Source organism: Micropterus dolomieu, linkage group LG14 (assembly GCF_021292245.1).
Source record: "Micropterus dolomieu isolate WLL.071019.BEF.003 ecotype Adirondacks linkage group LG14, ASM2129224v1, whole genome shotgun sequence".
Taxonomy (NCBI): Eukaryota; Metazoa; Chordata; class Actinopteri; order Centrarchiformes; family Centrarchidae; genus Micropterus; species Micropterus dolomieu.
Window position 1 is genome coordinate 12141172 of NC_060163.1, and position 17008 is coordinate 12158179.

Consider the following 17008-nt stretch of genomic DNA (forward strand, 5'->3'; position numbering starts at 1 on the left):
TTGTAGTCTTGTGAGAGATGTTGACAGTAGTTGTTTTCAGATGGGTTTAAATCCACGAGTATGAAAAATTTGTCTCTACAATGAGTCATAAGTGCTGCCAGAATTAATAGACTTGTGCATCCAAAATTCATTTGGAAATTAATTTGGCCATGGGATTGACATGACCTGAAGTTGCCCCCGGCTGCCCTGCATTAGCATTCAGAGTAAAAGGGGAGTGAAGCACTAATATGAAGTGGAAGAGATCCAACGTGTTTTTTTCCATTCTAATAAGTGACAGTCAAGAGGTCTAAAGGAACATTTTCCTTAGTATTTGGAGGCAATAGTAGCCTCCTCTCCTCTCCACTGGCTCTGTGCAGTCTTCCTGGCTCTAATCATGTGGCCATTGTGTATGGATTTACTGCCCTTAGAGCCCCCAGGAGGGAGATTTGATTTTTTTCCCTCTGCACTGGCTAATCTTTTTCCTCTCACTCTTCCTTCTAATTCTGTCTGTCTCTCCTCCTCTTGCAGCCTCAGATGTTTTTGCTGTCCTCTCTTCCTTTAGATAATCACCCTTAGTTGACTGGAAGCATGTATTCATTAGCTGGCTTCTTCATAATTTCTTATTTCTCACATTTTCTGACCACATCTTGATTATGTCTTTTCCTTTCCTTATATTTTGCAACACCAGCACTTTCCTCATTGCTCAGAATACTAGTGACTGAAATAGCCAGATGATTGACCAGTGGCATACTTAATATGCATGTATGATTGCTAAACAGTTACATGGCAGAATACATTACTGACTCATTTAGTTGTTGATTTGTTTTGACTCATTGTTTTACTGTTTTCCAGCCACTCTCACTCTCCTGGCTCCATGGCAGCAGCAGTGCGAGGCAATGAGTGGTCATGTGGACGCTGCACCTTCCTAAATGCCAGCGCGGCACCTCGCTGTTCCATTTGTGAGGCACCACGCCAGAAACCCGACCTTAACCAGATCCTGCGGCTGAGCAGCACTGAGGAGCATCGCTGGGCCTGTCCACGCTGTACACTCAACAACCCCCAGGGATCTGGAGCCTGCTCCGTCTGCGGCTTTGGACCGTCCCCTGCTACTCACACACCCCCTACAACTACCATAGCCGCCACTGCCAACGGCCTCCCGTCCGCTCCGCCCGAATCCCCGACACCTACTGTCACCCCTACAGTTCTTCTTGAGCCCCATGGACCTCATCCAGCTAAGGAGGAAGTGCTGCGACGATCTGAGAGCAACGGAGAAGTGGTTATCCTGGAGGGGCAGCACTCCGGCTGGGCTTGCCCTCGCTGCACACTTCATAACACACCTGTGGCACTGTCATGCTCAGCCTGTGGTGGGCCCAGGAAACTCTCATTGCCTAAAATTCCCCCTGAAGCATTAGTGGTGCCTGAGGTGCGCACACCTGTGCTGGGGTTTCCTGTAAATACAGCAGGGGCTGCACCTCTACTCATAGACTTAACAGATGACTCTCCCCCACCCCCTCCCTGTGATCCTCAAGAACCTCCTCATGCCTCTTCACAGACCCTTTCCACCCCTTTTACTTCTTTCTCTTCCTCCCTCCAAAACAACCCTGTTCCCCGCAGCAGGAGAGAGGTACCCCCTCCAGGGCGCCCACCAAACCCAGGCACCAACACCCCTAGCCCTACTTCCCCTTCAGCGGCCACTGTTCCACCCCAGCCAGGCCCACAGCGCCCAGCCAAGCCCAAACATGCCCAACCCCAGGAACCTCCATACCCCAGCAAGCGCCTCAGTATCTTGGAGGAAGAAGACCCACAGCAGCATCCACTGACCCCCCACCTCCCTGTTGCTTCCTCAGCCGCCCCCACCTGGAAGTGCCCTAGCTGCTCATTGCCCAACCCAGGTGGCTTCTCTAAGTGCGAGGCCTGCCGATCAACACGGGCAGGTGCTGACCTCATTGACCTGGTAGGATGCGAGACGGTACGATTTACCCCGGCCAGCCCCTCCAGTCCGGACTTTAGCACCTGGGCCTGCTCCAAGTGCACGCTGCGCAACCCTACAGGTGCACCGAAGTGCTCAGCCTGTGGTTCTTCCAAGCTGCATGGATTTCAGGAGCAGCAGGCGCCCCTGCCCCGCTGCTGTACACACTGTGGCCTCCCATTGGGACCTGGCACTGCATCATGCTCCTGCACACCTTCCTCTTCTTCATCCTCCCAGGGTCATAAAACACGGAAACAGGCCCGGGGCCTCCCTCCCTCCTCTTCAGCTATTGCTTCTAGTTCCTCTTCCTCCTCCACCTCATCTAGCCTTCAGGAGAAGGTAGGACAGTGGAGCTGCCCTGCATGTACGCTGCTCAATGACATCAAAGCAAAGTACTGTGTGGCATGCCACACAGCCCAGCAGTACCTCACCCTTCGCAAGGTGGTTAAGCCTCTTAAAAGGAGGGAGAGCATGCATGTAGAGGCCCGTCGACGAAATGACGAGGGTGAGGCCAAGGAGCTTTGGGAGAACATTGTCAGCTTCTGCAGAGAGGTAAGGGGAAATGAGTTGTAGCTGGGAAAAACAAGAAAACAACACTTTCATGACACATGGTTAAAAAGTTATAGGCACAGCTATGGTTGCATCATCTTTAAAGAGTGGATAAGTAAAGCCTTGTCTGAGTAGTTTGTTTTCATTGATAGCCAACTGACATTTGGTCATTTGTTGTCTAGCAACAATAAGTTAATCATGTGTGGCCATTTTCTTTTTCTTTTTACCTTTACGTTTTGTTGAGGTTTCCTTGACTTCCAGATTTGCTGCGTGTGTAATTTGTTACAGGGTGCACATTGCCTTTCAGAGCATAGTTTCCTCATTGTAATTCCTCTTTTTGTTATGGTTCTGGCATTGTTCCCACTCCCTCAGTCTCTCATTTCAGAGAAATGTTAATAGGCTTTGTCATTGCCTCTGTTTGCACTTGCATCGTTAGCAGAGTTTTAAACGACCAGCGGGTGAATGTTGGCCACCCTAAATGAGCTGCAGATCCTCAGTCTAATTTTTATACACAGACGGCCTGCCCTCAGTCACAGCGAAGTCACTTCACTAAATTAGGATTCAGAATTTCAAAAGTCTCCACACTGTAATAAGAGTTACAGTGTGGAGACTTTTGAAATTCTGAATTGGGAGGCTCTAATGAGTCCAGTTGTATTGTTTGTTCTGATCAGACTCTTTTTCTTTTATGCTGACAGCCTAATTTGTGTCAGACTCTCTATTTCATGTCCTCACTTTGCACCGACCACAACTTATTTAGGAAGATATTAGACTACTTAATGAAATACATGTTACTGTATAATAGTAGACCTGTCTGTGAGAGATAAAAGCCTTTTTTCATCATTCTGAATGTAATTTCCCATCAAAGTGAACCTCGCTGCATCCATTTTGCCAAGTTATTAAAGGATCAGAAATGTGGTTCTTTTTAAACAGACAGCAAACACTCCTTTTTTGTATCACAGTGAAACAGAACATTTTGATTACGCTGCATTAATGTTAATCATTAAGTGTTTTGAGGGATAAAAACCTAATTATGCTTTTGTTATTATTACGAACTTGTCTGCTGTCATAACAACCTAAAATAATGATGCATTTTTCCCTGCTCCGGCGCCGCTGCATTTAATGTTCAAAGAAGACTTTGAAGTCAATTGTGTCATCATGACCCCTGATTGGTCTGATTCACAGTGTCACAGCTGTTTGGAGACACAGAGATTTCTTCCCTAGCAACTAAAGTTAAATTGTGACAACCTTTATGCTGCTTCTTTGTATCACACCACTTCATGTTCCCTTACTCTGCAGTGCTAAACATTTAATAAGCCTGTATGACGTTGTCATGGATATGCTACTCCGGGTGGTCAGAAGGGCTCATTGGAGAGCATTTAAGCCTGCTAACACCTATGCTAATGAGACAGATCTGACTGGACTAATTTACTGTCAGATTAATGTGGGTATTGCAGAATCTCTAACTGATCAGATTCAGGTTATTTTGGGGCTAGGTTTATTTCTCTGAATTTATTTGGGTGTCTGTTGCATGTCCACTTACTACGCTGGCATGGCACCTATCATGCCATGTTTACAATAGCATGAAGTGAGCTTTAGCGTGCATTATTAATGGCTTCTTTGAAAGTCACAGGGCTCACTGCTGCGAGCGTGGGAGGGAAGTTGGCTCAGTAAGAAGGCAAGATATCGGAGAGCCCTCATCCCCACCCTTCCCCTCCTGTTTTCCCAATTTAAGATAGACATTTAAGCTAGTCATCTTTCCTTTCCTCCTACAAATATTTTAGGTCTCTCTCTCTCCAGCTCTGCCTCTCTGCGATCTTCAAAGTACTTTCCCCTCTAAGTCTCCTTTTTATCCCATCTCCCTCCATCACATCTATCCCCACACGCGCACATCCTGTTTTTTTTTTTTCCCTCCTCTTTGCTAATATCTCAAAATATGCTTTCCCCTTGCTACCCACCGCACTACCCACCGCACCCCCGTCCAACCCTCCCCACACAACTGCGCTCAATTCTCCAGTTTAGCAGTCAATGTGTGGCTGGCGGTGTGTGTGTGTGTGTGTGTGTACGTGCTAAGGTGAACACAGGGCTGGCCTATTTTTAGTAGCAGAGCTAGAAAGAAGAGGAGCAGAAATGATCTGCTTCCCTATAGTGAATGTAATCACTAACAGCATCAACTGCTGCAGCTCGGTTTTAGGGGTGGAGGGTAAGAATTGGGAAAACGAGAGGTGCTAGTCTTCCTCATCCATCTCTGCCCAGGCATTAATACTTGGCAAGCACCGAAACACCAGTGGTAAAAATGTAATAATGATAAAAGCTTTTGGTTTACTCTGTTTACAAGGCATTTGTGCAGTCAGGCCATGCGGATACGTTTCAGACTGCATTATTTTATTTGTTTAGTTTAGATTTTCTTTCTAAGCTTGCTGGATTATAGCATAATGCTGCTGCTGCTGAAATATGCTGTAGAAGTCACTGGAGAGTTTGTCGGAATTGTAGCAATCAATAAAGGCCAAACTATGGTGTGAGAAACATTATTCTCTCCTCACCTAAGTGAAGTTAATTTCTCTTGCCTCCATGCTTTTGTACTCTCCTTGAGTGTGTGTGTGTGTGTGTGTGTGTGTGTGTGTGTGTGTGTGTGTGTGTGTGTGTGTGTGTGTGTGTGTGTGTGTGTGTGTGTGTGTGTGTGTGTGCGCGTCGGTGCCCCAGAGTGTGTCCGCTTACTCACTGTGCCAAACGAGTAAATGCTACTAACAGCCATCAGCCCTGCTTGTGAACTGTAAAACCCAGCATGGCTAGAACTGGTTCCTCTGTTCCCCCTCCATGTCACCCTCTGGGGGAGCAACAAAAAGATGCTACATGGCAACGGATGACTTTGATTTGTTTTATTTTTCTTCTTTAAACCACTGTTGATACTACTTGGTTTTTGCCGCAATTTTTTTTTGTTTGCATGTTGAATTGGAAGTTCTGACTGCCCACAGTGACAGGTTTTCCCTGCCTGTGACAGTATTGTATCTACCAGGCTGTTTGGGGACACTTTTGGGTTTAATAAGTGTGGCGCTATGCAATCCATCTCTATAGTTCCTTGTCACCACATTTTCGGAGATCAGTAGGGAGATATCTAGCTACACGTTTACTATCCTCAAAAAGGTCCTTGTATGCCCGCCAGTGTTTTGTAGTCTGGGAGATGGCGGGAAGGCAGCAGGTTTTCTTAGCTCAATACTGAATTGGCTGATTGTGGTCTAGTTTGCATGCTGGCATGTGCCCAGTGATAGAATCAAAAACAGCATCGCCCAGTTCACTCGATGAACACAGTCAGCTATACTTACATGCACGCAGATGTCTTAACACTGCAATCTGAAAAACTGGAAAATGTTTTGTGTGTGTGCAGGTTATTATGTCTTATTTCATTCAGCCAATTCATGTTACTTAAAGGCTTATCCCATTCTACATACTCTGCTTCAAACACACATCGTCGTGGTTATAATATATGTCTGTGGCGGAAACTGCATGTTTGTGAGGCACTGCTTAGAAAATGAATCACCTATCATTAGACCAGAATCGAGTTGCAGGTCTGTTGAGTTCCATATGACTTGTATGGTGTCAACAGCTCTTGGAAAAACAAACAAACAACAAAAAAAAACATTATGCTCATAGAACACCATGTGCGCTCCAGATGTGAATAGGATAATTGCAGCATGTGCAGCACAGCCTTTTCCTTATGGGCAGACTGCAGGAGACCACTCTGCTCATTATCATGTCTTTCAAGTGACTCGGAACAATCGACTCAAATATGTTGATGATATGAGAGGTGAGTGCAACAAGAAACTCTTAACGGCAGTGCCTTCTGGAAGTGAAAGGATAGATTAAAATATGTTTAAGCACATGGCAGAATTTCCTAGCACATATTGGGATGTAGCATACACTAACATCATCAGGCCCTCTTGGTTTATTCATTAACAGAAGTTCACTTTAACCTGAAGATGAGACTGTGAAAATAAGTGTCTACCTGCCAAACAGTAAAGTCATTCTTAAAATAATTAATAAATTCTTAAAAACACAAAATGTACAAGTCTGTAAATAGCAACTGAAGGGCCCATCTCATCTCTTAATTTTCAGGAATTAAATGAAATAAACAGTCAGTATAGGCTAATAAAATAATGTCCTTAAATGTAAGAGTCTTTGTGGCAAGCATCTTAACTAACCTGTTATTGTTGCCAACATTTAGGCTATCTATTACAATTAACATGCTTTTAATTTATCTTCTTCACTCGAATGATGATGATGATGTTGTATGATGTAATATTTTAGCTCAGACTCCAGGATAAGCATTTCTGTTATGGCTGATCAACAAGAAGTCATAGTAACTCACAGCCAGTAGCTGCAGCTGAGCTCTGCCAGGTGCAATTTGGCTGGCCTCTTTTACCCTTGGCCACTGCTCACAATTTTGTCTCTCATTCCTCTGTAGTCTGTGTACATACTGTGCTCAGTGAGTTACACTAGTTTAAAGTGCAGCCTCTACGCATCCAAGGCCTCCTCCAAAGGTTTCCCCTCCACCTCTGTGGTAAATCCACATCGGCCCCTAAGCCCGTGCAATAAAAGCCAACACAAGGGTCATACATAAGCCTACAGAATCGGTAAGCTACATGGAGACCTCGGATGGTTGGGGTGGTGAGGCAGCGTTGAAGTGATTCTGTCTGGTAGCTAAGGCTGCATCAAGGCTACAGAATTGGATTGTGGGGGATGGCGGCTAATCAATTGGCTTCACTGTGAGCCACCAGTAGGGTGCCCACATTACATCCCCTGCCTGCCTGCCTCGCAAACAAGACCGACCGAGCCCACTTCTCACACCACAAATAGGAAACTGGAGAGGGTTGCCTGTGTGTGTGTGTGTGTGTGTGTGTGTGTGTGTGTGTGTGTGTGTGTGTGGCTGTTGGCCCTCTCAAGTTTGTACAGGAGAGTTTTATATGGGCAGATAGTGTGACAGATTGTGTGTCTTGATCTGTTAATGTATCCGTGTTTAAATCCAGTGTGTTATTTTAAATGCTCTGTGCTCTGCAAGTGTTGGAAATATTTGAAAGTGATTTGCATATATGTGTCCTGTATCCTGGCTAGTACATGGCTTGACATCTGATCTCCTGCGGTGCACATATGTGATGCTGCATGTGTGAGTCTGTGGCTCATGTGGTGGCCTGTAGTGTCCTGTATTAATTGTCATCTACCTGCAAAATGTGTCATATCAGAAATGCAGGGTAGAAATTAACTGTTAGTCCTCAGAGCCCTAAGTGCCCTTCAGGTTTATATTAGCTGTTTAAAAAACTTTAGTTTTAAGTGCTCTCACAAGCTCCTCTGATTTTTTTTTTTTTAGACAAGATGTTTTCCCCTAACAATCATATTTGTCATTGTCCATCCATCCATCATCAACCGCTTATCCTGCGTACAGGGTCACGGGGATATTTGTCATTGTTTTGAAATCAATTTTTAATGGAAGTAATGTTCAGTAGTCTCACCCCATTGTCTCCCTGTCACTATTCCTCTCCATCCCCCACCCCCTCATCCCTATTCAGAACTCTGTGAACTTTGTGGATGACAGTTTCCCCCCGGGACCTCGCTCAGTGGGCTTCCCCGAGGGTGACAGCGTCCAGCAGCGAATCAAAAAGTGGCTCCGTCCCCACGAGATCAACTGCAGCAACTTCAAAGACCGAGGAGTCAAGTGGTCCGTCTTCCGCACACCACGGCCGTCTGACATCCTGCAAGGCCTGCTCGGAAACTGCTGGTGAGCTGTCAGGACACCACAAGGACACACGGGACACTCATCAGTCTAGAGAACGTCTAGACAATCTAGAGACAGGCAGTTCATTTACAAAAAAGACTTTTAAAAGGCAGGACAAACAAGAAGGCGATTAATGCTTTGACCCGAGACAAACAAGAATAGACAAAGATCCCCAGAGTAAGGACATTTTTCTTTCTGTTTGGTCTCTGTGAAAGGTCAGAATAGTGTAAAACAGACAACAGATAAAATTTCATATCTCTGGTTTTGTTCGAGTCCACTTTAGATGAACACTGCTGCCTGAATCTAGTAGAGATGAAGAGGGAGGCAGTGAAAAAGTAAGTAAAGAAGCAAGAAACTGAAAAATTAGGAGGCAGAACGCAAGCATTAAATGAAAGGGGGAGCAGGGTGTAGCGGGACAGAAGCACAGATACACCTGGCAGGGAGATTATTCACGGGAATGAGAGTCTGGACACATGCTTTATCTCTCTGCCCTTGTTCCGTGTGTCCTTTGGGGTATGTATACGCGTGTTGCCATCCACCATCTTCCTCTGCACGCCACACACAACAAAGAGCAGTCACTCACAAAGTTATCCCAGTACAATGTTTCACTTCATCACCAGTACACACACAGCTTATCAAAAATAACCCTCCCCAGAGCCAAATCCTCTCACTCGCAACAGGATGTAACCCTAATTCATCTCACACACACTCTTTCTCACACACACACACACACACACACACACACACACACACACACACACACACACTTGTCCTACTAAACCAGCAAACAACCCAGCTCTGTTCAGCCAGCCAATGACAGCAGAAGAAAGTAGTGCCAGTCACCCTTGTCCGACCTTGAGTACGGCTGCAGTACAAGCTGACATTAGTCCCATTATGAGACTGCTAATTGGATTTTCATTTGATTTTTTTGTATGCGATTGGCTTTTCATCAGTGGATGAATGGGCTGATTGGCCTCGCTCAGGTGCCACTTAAACAGATGGACTATAGCTTTAATAACGCATATTTCCAACCCTGTATAAAGAGTTTCATTCTTTCAACGGCTGCTTTGCTAATACACATCAACTGGAGGACTGAAAGGGATATTACTTTCGTCTGTATATATAGTGACAGTACTGCCAGTGGCAAAAGTAGCTAGTCCGTTTGGTCAAGTTTTGTTACGTCAATAATAAGGTGGTCAGTATACTGTCAGCAGCATACAGTAACAAATATTTTAGCTTCTTGTCCCAAAACCTCAACTGTTTCATTCAGCTATTTCATCAGTTCTGTATGATTTCTTTCTGCATTTTCAGATGAACTGACGTTCACTTTATATCTCTTTTAAGTTAGATCCTCATGTCCCCAGCCGCATTTCTCTTGTGTGAGAAATTAGCATTTTGGGATGTATCCGGATTTTTCATTAGCTAATTTCTCTTGCAAACTAATTAGAGGAGGCGAGCCAGTTTGTCTCTTTGCTGCAGGGTGAATTAACACTAATGTGGAGGTAACCAGAAGGCTGAGAGGCTTGACATCAAATGTGATAGATTTTCAATGAGTGCAAATTATGTTTAAAAAAAAATCTTTCAGAACTGCTCACTCTCCAGTACCTTGTGGAAAAGGATATTTTAATCCCACATTTACAGTCTAATTGCTGCTTGTCAATCTGTTTCTTTTTGTTCTTTTCAGTGATTGCATCTGTCAGTCGACATTCTTTCCCCCCGCCTGTCTTTTTGACAGTGGGCATCCATTCAGCCATCCACCTCTCCATCACAATCAGCTGAACATTTATGTCTTTTAATCTCCATTTGTTTCACAGCTTTTTTCAGCTTGTCTTTGTGCTTTGTTTCAGTCACGTCCACCTTCACCCATCTGTCCATCCTGATCCGACGTTTCGTTTTCATTGACTTTTATCCCTGTCCAGGTTCCTGAGCGCACTGGCGGTGCTCGCAGAGCGCCCGGAGCTGGTGGAGAGGGTGATGATCACCAGGACCATCTGCACAGAGGGCGCCTACCAAGTTCGGTTATGTAAAGACGGGACGTGGACGACGGTACTTGTGGACGACATGCTGCCGTGCGATGACTATGGCTACCTCCTCTTTTCCCAGGTCAGGAAGGGAGGGAGGGATGTGGGAAGCCCTTGAGGGAGCAGTCTGGTGGATGAAGTAATGGATAGGAAAATGGTGAAAGCAAGGAAACGGAAAGCTGAACAGAATCATAGATATTCAGTGAATAAGATACTATATTAATGTCAAAGAGGTCGCATTGAAACTTGTCCTCTTCCAGGTCAGAGAGGTTAGAGAAGATAGATTGTGAATATATACAGAGGACCAAAGCAACATGCTGATCACCATCTGACATACTCTTTTAAAGGCAGCAGGAAGGAGCAGCAAGAACCTTTTGACATACAGCCTCGTTGACGGAGGTGCAGTCTAACATCAGTGCAATATTAACTTCCTAATATAAGTTCAAGTTAATTCATTATCAAGCTTGTTATCACAAAGCATGTCTCAAAGGACCCCAGAGAGGAGGGTTGTACCTGGAGGTCTACTTAATCAACAGTCAATTACAGGACAGATTAAGGATTGCATTATGCAACAAATAAACCACAGAGAAACAAATCCAGGCACACACATCATACCTTGTCCACATAATTTTGTCGGGACTATTTAGCACCGCCAACCTTAGATTCTCAAAGAAGACGAGGAAGGGAAAAAAAGAAATAGAAGAGACTTTGGGTAGGCCAGGTTAAAGTGAAATCCTTCACCATGATGACTAAGCATGAATGAAATAAAATGGTGAGACAACAGTAATGTGTATGGCAATTATATAAGAAGAATAAATAATAAAATAATTTTGATAATAAATTTTTAATCAGGTTTTCATGTTTAGTCACAGCCTATAGGTTCAGAGCACACTTTAAAAACAGACCCACAGCAAACACAACATCATGTTACAAATGTACCTCTGTCAGGGAGCCATACTCATGACTCGTACTTGACTGAAAATGTTCCCCTTTCTCTTTCCTATCATCCCAGGCCCAGAGGAAGCAGCTATGGGTGGCGCTGATTGAGAAGGCCTTGGCTAAACTCCATGGCTCCTACTTTGCCCTGCAGGCAGGGCGCGCCATCGAGGGCCTGGCCACTCTGACGGGGGCTCCCTGTGACTCCCTGATGCTCCAGGTCAGCTCCACCAACCCTCGGGAGGAACCCATCGATACAGACCTCATCTGGGCCAAGATGCTGAGCTCCAAGGAGGCAGGGTAAGATAAGAAGTGGACTATAACATAGGTACTATATTTATCCTCTGTGTTCTGTTAAATACAAGACAACATACATATAAAATAGACTGGTATATTCTTGTACAGTACAGGGAAGAGACAAAATAATAAATAGTCAGCATCTCGGTGTAAATACACTGAATCAGACACATTCAAACATTCTGTAAATATAACTACAAACACGAAGGTGTTACAAAGCTGGAAAGGTCCTGAATGCCAATTTGTAGCATATGTCATTAATAAGAGGTCTGCTAATCAACACTTTGATATGTGAGCTTTAAAAGCGATATGAGACAAGTAGCACAACAAGGGGCCAGATTATCTGTGGCCAAACTGCAGGTCCATCTGTCAGTAAACCTGTAGTATTATTCGATATATCAAAGAGGAATGGCCTGGAAGCATGACAACATTCAAATTCTGTGCTACAGACAAGCTGCATCAGCAAAGAAGGAGCAGCAATCACAGGTAGAAAATTTGTCTCTTAACTCTGTGTTGCTGCCAAATGGGAGATTTTAATTTTGAGGCTCTCCTGGTGAAATAAAGATTAAATAAGTAAAGAAATAATGAACATAATTAACTATGCAGAACATTACAGAGGTTGAAAAATAGTTTGTACTGACCTTTAGTTGCAGAACAATTGAATAATTGCATTATTTGTGATTGCAGCGTTATGTTTCCTAATTTTAAGTGAATTCAATGGCCTACACTGCGTGGTGTCCTTGTCTGTTAGGTTTCTGATGGGTGCATCTTGTGGAGGAGGCAACATGAAAGTAGATGACGCTGTCTATGAGTCTCTGGGTCTGCGGCCTCGACATGCCTATTCCGTCCTGGACGTACGAGATGTCCAGGGTTACAGGTTTGAATAAACAGAAGAATGAACGTGAACTAGACTGATTACCTGCCTGTCTCATCATCTTTCAGCTTCTAGTTTCTTTGTTCTTTGTTTCTTCCTATCCTGATCACTTGATAATGCAAACTCCTCACCTTTAGGCGAAATTCGCCGTTTTGAGACCAAAATGGGTCACCTACGTGATTTACGCAGATCTGATGAGAAAATATTTTGGGGGGGAAGAGGGGGGATATATATCTACTGAGTCCACTCTAGCATGAACTTAGCAAAATTACAGCTGCATATGCCTAACCCAGGGGTATTCAATTAGATTTCAAAGAGGTCTAGTTAGAGAAAATTTCCATAAGCAAAGGTCCGGAACATCAAAACGACGAACTTGCGTTATCATTCAGTACTATAACCTATAGTTGTATCAACACATGTTTTTAGTCAACAACGGACTGTCCAATCAAATAATATTTCAGTCAGTTTTCACATCAAACTGGAGGGATAATAAATAATAATAATTCAAATAATAAATTCTAAATTTAAGTAAACGAAAGTGCCAAATTTTTAGAAAAAATGTAATAAAAAGTGTAGCTTGAAGTGTAGTCTTAACCAATTTTATAATAAACACTCAACACATCATAACAAATGAACTGCTGTAATGCCTCCTCTTCTCTTTCATTTCCTCTTACAGAGCTTCCACTTTCCTACTTTCTGTTGTTCAGTGAGAAACGTGAGCTCTAGCTAGCATATTGGAGATCTATGAGATATTCTGGTTTTAAACTGCCCGTGGGAGGAATGTACATGTAAATATCTGTACATTCTTGATTAAAAGTCATGTGAAATCTCTTTTATCTTTCGTCTCCTCAATTCGAGTGTGTTTCCAAAACGTCTCTGGTGAATCTCGCGGACTCGACTCGCAAGCCTCGGCATGCACAGATTTGATTGGCTGAGCAGCGTCACATGAGACGTTTGGAGCACATGCGATTGGTCTGTGAGTTTCCTGGTCCTCTAAACCAGTACAGTTAATGCTAGAAAAGCTGCGCGGGTTAAAATAGAAACGCTCCGTCACGAGGTAGTAAGTCTCAATAATAAATGTGCTGTAGGTCGGCGGTCCGGAGAGGACGGCGGCTGGGTCCGCGGTCCGCCTATTAGTGACCTCTGGCCTAACCAATAGTCACCCCTAATGGCTAAACCTGACAGCCAGTCAGAGGCAGAGTAGGGCGGGTCTTTTTTCAAGTCCGCTACACAGCGGAGTCAGACAGCTGAACGTTGAAAGACTGCCGACCTGCTGAACGAACTGTCATAAAGCAAGCCTGATGTAAGACATAAGTAAGCAAGGTTACAATATTAACTGTCCTGTCAGGTACAGTAATGTTTTAAGTGTGTAAGTAGCCCACTGTTATTAGCTAAGCTTAATTGTTCATTTATGGAGACCAGTAGCAGCGCAGTAGGCTATATGTAAGGTAAGCTTAACGTCAACGGGATAAAAACGTGTTGGCATCTGTGGTTTTTACACTGGCGACGCTGTGGACACCTTCTGAAATGGCTTATTTTGTCCCCGCCGCTTTTTCAAAAAAATTCTGAATAGCTTGAAAACAGAAATGTTAAATGGGCCTAACAAATAAATGTTTTGAGAAAGGTTCATTTGAACTTATTTATTTAACTTAAGCTAAAATCAAGCTACTAATTATAAAACGACCCAAAAACGTGCAGCACCAGTCAACGTAACACCAATATAGCGTATCATCTCCCCTCGTGAGCTCTGTATCAAAACACCCCTAATCTGAAGCCTTATGTCCCCACCGCTTTTCAACACAAAGTGACGCCTTTGCGTGTCGGTATCTTTCTCTTGTTGCAGTACACAATTGCACGTTATCTATACAAACATGTAAGTTTAAACAGACCACTCTGACACGGTCTCTGTTTGTACACTGCTCAAAAAAATAAAGGGAACACATCCTAGATCTGAATGAATGAAATAATCTCATTAAATACTCCTTTCTTTACATAGTTGAATGTGCTGACAACAGAAACCACACAAATTATCAATGGAAATCAAATTTATCAACCCATGGAGGTCTGGATTTGGAGTCACACTCAAAATCAAAGTGGAAAACCACACTACAGGCCGATGCAACTTTGATGTAATGTCCTTAAAACAAGTCAAAATGAGGCTCAGTAGTGTGTGTGGCCTCCACGTGCCTCTATGACCTCCCTACAACGCCTGGGCATGCTCCTGATGAGGTGGCGGATGGTCTCCTGAGGGATCTCCTCCCATACCTGGGAGACAAAGGCGGAGGTAGCAGTCCTGCTGCTGGGTTGTTGCCCTCCTACGGCCTCCTCCACGCCTCCTGATGTACTGGCCTGTCTCCTGGTAGCGCCTCCATGCTCTGGACGCTACGCTGACAGACCCAGCAAACCTTCTTGCCACAGCTCGCATTGATGTGCCATCCTGGATGAGCTACACTACCTGAACCACTTGTGTGGGTTGTAGACGCCGTCTCATGCTACCACTAGAGTGAAAGCACCGCCAGCATTCAAAAGTGACCAAAACATCAGCCAGGAAGCATAGGAACTGAGAAGTGGTCTGTGGTCACCACCTGCAGAACCACTCCTTTATTGGGGGTGTCTTGCTAATTGCCTATAATTTCCACCTGTTGTCTATTCCATTTGCACAACAGCATGTGAAATTGATTGTCAATCATTGTTGATTCCTAAGTGGACAGTTTGATTTCACAGGAGTGTGATTGACTTGGAGTTACATTGTGTTGTTCAAGTGTTCCCTTTATTTTTTTGAGCAGTGTATATCTGCTTCCATATCCTTCTCACCTTTTTTACCCCTGACCAGTTTGCATGCCTGCGTTTCCCCTTTGCTCAGCTCTCTCTCCCTCTTTACATCTATTTTGTCTTTGTAACAGAAAGCATAGTAGACTTTAAAGGGAAACGTAAAAATTAAATGAAGACTGTGTAGATAGCACCATAAGGTTAGAAATTAACTACGACTCCCACAGTGCACATTGGCAAGAACTAACTGCGGGTGGAAACACAATATTATGCTGTTGAGAAAACTGATAATACAATCTGCGCCATAAACCAATGAACCTTTTAATTCTAGGACACACGGGATGAATTAAGCATATACGAGATTGTTTTTTTTTTGTTAACTGCATCAACAAAGGATTTTGTAGCTCTGAATTATCCCTCTGACAGGTTAATGGGTACTGCAGTATTTAGGTGCTTGCCATGCTGAAATGACGGAACTTCTCATAAACAGCGTTTAAATAACTAAAACTGGTGGCCATGACATGACCCAGTATGACTGTAACATTATCTGGGAGAGTCCTGGAACATTGAGGATATCATTAAAAGAACAGCTTGAGATGGGAATACAGAATTTGGGGGGGGTAACTCCACTTATAAAATCCATATCTGTCGTAAATTTAAATTAGTTGGACAGATGCGTCCTTTGTGAAGGTATTTCCTGAGTGATTCATAGATATATGGGGTGGAGGCAGTGTTTCCCACAGGCTCTTAAGAGACTATGGTGGGTGGGCCTCGGACCCTCTTGGGTCCGGGGGCATGCCCCCTCGGAAGAAAAATTTTCTAAATTTTAAAGTTAAATGCATTAATTTGGTGCAAAATTAAATGTTGCTAACCTGCCTGTCAGCTCGCACTGGGCCGTTACAGTGGATTTAGCATACAGGCTTTAAAGAGGTGGTATTATGTTCATTTTCAGGTTCAAGATCTTATTTAGGGGTTGTACCAGAACAGATTTACATGATTTAATTTTCAAAAAACACCATATTTTTCTCATATTGCTGCAGCTCCTCTTTACACCCTATGTGTTGTACGCTCCGCTCTTGAGCTACAAAGTGATGTATCTTACTTGTACAAAATCTTTGTTGGGAGTTGCACATGCACAGTTCCCAGGTAAGGACTACTAGCCAATCAGAAGCAGAGAAGGTGGCGTGAAGCAGAAACAAGGTAGCGTGATCCAAATCAAAGCCGCTTCAGTCTGCGACTGTAACCTAGCAGATGGTATAAGTTATTACCAGTCCACAACCACACAACATCATTGTTCCACATCTTACCATTAGGACTAAACGTTGAACTGTTGCCGGCGTTCTGACATTCTATGCTGCCTTGCTGAAAAATGCTACCATAGCGCCAATCGAAAGACTTGACTTTACTCGGCCCTGCTCCGTTTTCCATTGCAGACAGTACCCAGAGATAGTACGTAGCTTGTCGTCATAGCAACGCCACACACAACTGCAGCGACATAATGTTCGCTGCGACACACACACCAGCGATCCACACAGCTTTCTCTTTTTTAAGTTAAAACGTTTCAACATTACTCAGAATGTAAAGACAGATAAGCGGTATGAAAACCTTCCAGCTGTGTTTTCCTCTGCTGTTGTTGCTGCAGCGGTCCGTGTGACAGCGGGAGCAGAGGGCCATCACTTCTCGTAAAACTGTCAATATACGAAATCTACACAGCTGATTTCTCACCTCAAAACTTCTCAGAAGTGGATTTAGTGATGAAATTCCATACGAAAACTGTAAAATATAAAACTTTCTGTTGCTGGCCTCTGTCTGGTGCAGCAATGATGATGCAGTGAATAGTGAATATTCTC

At 43.9% G+C, this 17008-nt stretch overlaps 1 protein-coding gene across 4 annotated transcripts in view; it reads left to right on the forward strand.

Moving 5' to 3' along the window:
- capn15 (calpain 15) overlaps nt 1-17008 on the forward strand; it is a 43142-nt gene that overhangs the window by 14169 nt on the left and 11965 nt on the right. For all 4 annotated transcript variants that reach the window (XM_046068638.1, XM_046068637.1, XM_046068639.1 and 1 more), the window contains 5 exons: nt 832-2500; nt 8056-8264; nt 10181-10364; nt 11295-11518; nt 12267-12392. In XM_046068638.1, the coding sequence (XP_045924594.1) occupies nt 854-2500; nt 8056-8264; nt 10181-10364; nt 11295-11518; nt 12267-12392 (2390 nt within the window). In that variant the 5' untranslated portion in view covers nt 832-853. The remainder of the gene's footprint in view (nt 1-831; nt 2501-8055; nt 8265-10180; nt 10365-11294; nt 11519-12266; nt 12393-17008) is intronic.